Here is a 3,565-nt window from a genome sequence, read left to right as displayed (position 1 = left end):
GGCTCCGCAAGGCCAGCGACCAGCCGTCCGGCCACAGCCAGGTCACCGAGAGCAGCTCGACGCCCGAGTCCTGCCCAGAGCTCTCTGATGAGGAGGAGGAGGAGGAAGACGGTGACTTCATCCCTGGTGAGCTCCCCTGGGCCGCCTGCCGTGCAGGGTGGGAGGGGTCAGGGAAGCAGCTTCCGTGGCCATCCTCCCGGGGACCCTCCACACGCCTCCCCGAGTTGGGGGCAGTGGCCCCCAAGCCTGTCCTCGGAGGGTGAGGCGCCCCGCTGGGCTGGCGGGGGCGGCGTGGGGGCAGGGCTGAGCACCGTCCGCCCACGTCTGACCCTCTGGCTCTGCCCCCATCTCTCCCTGACTTTGCCCCTGCCTCTGTGGAGGGTGCGCTGTGCCTCAGCCATCGCTGTCCCCCAGGGCTTGTCCTCCAGCCGAGCTTGGGGGGCGGGTCCCCTCGCTACCACCCTTCCACCCCTCCTGTGGTTAGCTTCACCCGAGAGGTGGGGCCTGACCCCGGGGGCCCCATGCTGGCTCCCGGACACGCCAGCTCATCTGTGATTCCCCCCATTCCCCGTCCCCTGGGCCCCGTGACGTGCAGCCGGCCGCCCAGGCAGCGAGAGCCCGTGCCCTCGGTGTGGGAAGGAGGCGCGGCGGCTGCAGGCGCTGCACGAGGCCATCCTGTCCATCCGCGAGGCCCAGCAGGAGCTGCACAGGTAGGCGTCGCCCCCAGGGTCCCGGCCGGGGCGCCGCGTGCGGGAGTGTGGGAGCGCAGGAGAGCCGGGGTCTGGAATCCGGAATGTCCCCCCCGGTGCCCAAGCCTGAAGATTTGCAAAGGGTCTAGTGTCACGAGGGCAGGACGAAGGTGCCCTGGGCTCTGCCCCCTGGGTAGTGGGGGGGGGCTGCAGGGCCCCCCGTCCCCTCCCGCTTGAACAGGATGAGCGGCCATGCTGGGAGCCCCGCAGCTCTGCTGCAGCAGGATGCCTGCCCAGGGTGTGGGCTTGGGAGACTGGGCGGTGAGTCAGCGGCAGCCTGAGTCAGCCGGAGCAGGGAGAGGAAGCTGGGGACCTCCGAGCAGCCATCTGGCCCCTGGCTGTGAGGCACGTAGCCAGGAGAATGGCCAGAAGAATGGCCAGAAGTTTCTGTCCGAGTCCAGGGTGGGGTTTTAGTGCCCTGGGGCGGCCGTGACACATACCACAGACGTGGACTGTCTCCTGGTCGTAGAGGCGGGAGCCCGAGGTCCAGGCAGGGGCAGGCCCCCCCCCCCAGGCCTCTCTCCCTGTGTCCTCACGGGGTCGTCTCTCTGTGCGTGTCTGTGTCCTGATCCCCTCTTCTTACAAGGACCCCGGTCACATGGGATCAGGTCCCCCCCCCCAGTGACCCCATGTTACCTTAATTACCTTTCAAAAAATTCTGTCTCCAACAAGCGTCACCTCTGAGGTGCTGGGCGTCAGGCCCCAGCGTATGGCTTTGGGGCAGGGGATTCGGCTCAGCCTGACAGCGGGACGGAAGAGGGGACACAGAGCCGCAGCTCCTGCAGCTGACGCCCCCTCGTCCTGGGGGGTGCCCGCTGCATCCGACGTGTCCGGGGCCCCTGTGTGGAGGAGCGGCCCGCCGAGGGAGGGGGAGCCCTGTGGGGCCCCGCCGTGGCTCAGCCTCCACCCCCCGTTTGCAGGCACCTCTCGTCCATGCTGAGCTGCGCGGCGAGGGCCAGGCAGGTGCCGGCCCCAGGCCTCCCGCAGAGCCCCCGCTCCTGGTTCCTGCTCTGCGTGTTCCTGGCGTGTCAGCTGCTCATTAACTACGTCCTCAAATAAGAGCCCCCTGGGGGCAGCGTGGGCATCGCCTGCAGACCTGGGCCGGCCCCAGCCCTCCCTCCCAGGCACCTAGCACTTTACGCCAGCCCGGGGGAGGCAGACAGGCCCGGCAAGCGTGGCCACTGTGGCCGGAGGGGCCCGTGGCGGCAGGAGGACCGCAGGAAGGACCTGGGGGGGCACCCGGGCCCCTCCAGGAGAGGTGCTGACCTTTCCCGCGGGGCCCACCCAGGGCCGGCCTTAACGCTACAGCCAAATGCAGCTTCTGCGCCCCCCGCTCTCCTGGCCTGCTCGTTCCCTGTCCAGCGCTCGCTCGCCCCAGACAGTGATGGAGGCGGGGGACCGGGGGACCCACCCAGGCTTTGCACGGTCAGTCCCCAGCAGGGGTGAATAGGGAGCTTGTGCAGAGCCGCCCCGAACCCCCGAAGATCGTGGGGCCTCCTTGGCCTTGCCGCCTCCGGGCCCTTCCTTCCCGAGACCCCGCCTGCATTGCCCGAGGCGCACCGAGGAGCATCCAGTGGACTCTAGGACAGGCCGGAGCCCCTCTGGAGAGCGCACTTGGATTTTGTTCTGTTCTTGTGCTGTTTGGACAGGACCCCACTACACATACCAGTGGAACCCCCCCCCACCTCCCACAGCCTGGGCGAGCCAAGGGGGGCGGGCACACCTGAGCGCAGGTGTGCACAGGTGTGCACAGGTGTGCGGGTGTGGGCTGTGGTGCACAGGGGCGGCCTCCCTGGCCCCATACCCCCTGGGTCGGGGAAGCCCAAGTTCGCCACTTTGCTCAGACTGATGCACGGTCTTCCTGTTTTACACTTTTTTAATAAACGCAATATTGTAGGCAGGCTGCAAACGGCGTGCGGCATCTCGCCTCTGTTCCCGTGTCCGGTGCCGCTGTGAGCGTGAGCGTGTGCGCGTGTGCGTGAGCATCTGCGCATGTAGATACACACCGAGCCTTAAACTATGTTGTGGTGACGCCACCGGGACTGACTGACGGTCTCATTTTCCAGTTTGGGTCTGCACGCTCTTGTCCCCACCCACCGCACCCCCCCACCCGTCGGTTTGGGGGTGCGCCTACGCCCCTTACCTTGAAATAAACAGACAACACATCTGTGCTGTCTTCTTGGGGGAACTTCTGGAAACATGGGCGCGGAGGCCCTTCCCAGGGAGAGACTCGATGCCCGCAGGGGCTGCTTGGGGCTGGAGGTGCCCAGGCTATGAGGATGGAGAGGAGCGGCCGCACGGCATGGGGTGCGGTCTGCAGGCAACGGTGGGAAGCTGGCCCACCCTGGGCAGCAAGTGCCAGGGGAGACGGGGTCCCGCCCACCATCTTACAAGCCAGCTGAGGACATAGGTTGGCAGTGCCCCCACCCGGGAGCCATGGAGGCTGNCCCCCGCCCCTGGTCCTCCCAGCCATGAGGGCCAGAGTGAGTGGGCCCTGTCTTTGCTGGGACAGCCCAGGAGGCCTCTGAAGGGGGGTCTGGGTACGTTCAGCCGCAGACCCCACATGCCAAGGCCAAGGGGGACTTGGCCCACCCCTAGGAGTACATGGGGGAGGGGAGGAGGGGAACGAGATGAAGCGAGCAGCAGGTGAGTGAGAGGCACCTCCCCCTCCAAGCGGCTCCCGAAGGCACCCAGGACACAGTGGGGCTCCGCCTCAAGGANNCAGGACTGGGTGGGGCTCAGCAGGGCTGAGGAACAGGGGGAGGGGGAGTGGGGTTCGGCCCCCAGGACATATTGGGGGATGGGGCTCGCTCGGC

The 3,565-nt window shown here is 67.5% G+C and overlaps 1 protein-coding gene across 1 annotated transcript in view; it reads left to right on the top strand.

Annotated features, from left to right (window-relative positions):
* OSBPL5 (oxysterol binding protein like 5) overlaps positions 1–2,658 on the top strand; it is a 26,553-nt gene extending 23,895 nt beyond the window's left edge. Inside the window, exons 20-22 of the mRNA XM_077755222.1 lie at positions 1–126; positions 608–710; positions 1,670–2,658. Coding sequence (XP_077611348.1) covers positions 1–126; positions 608–710; positions 1,670–1,808 — 368 coding nt within the window. The 3' untranslated portion in view covers positions 1,809–2,658. The remainder of the gene's footprint in view (positions 127–607; positions 711–1,669) is intronic.
* Positions 2,659–3,565: the final 907 nt, after the last annotated feature.

This window comes from Crocuta crocuta, unplaced genomic scaffold (genome assembly GCF_008692635.1).
Source record: "Crocuta crocuta isolate KB4526 unplaced genomic scaffold, BGI_CrCroc_1.0 scaffold653, whole genome shotgun sequence".
Lineage (NCBI taxonomy): Eukaryota > Metazoa > Chordata > Mammalia > Carnivora > Hyaenidae > Crocuta > Crocuta crocuta.
The sequence above is the reverse complement of the archived record's forward strand: the minus strand, read 5'-3'. Positions and strand labels throughout refer to the sequence as shown.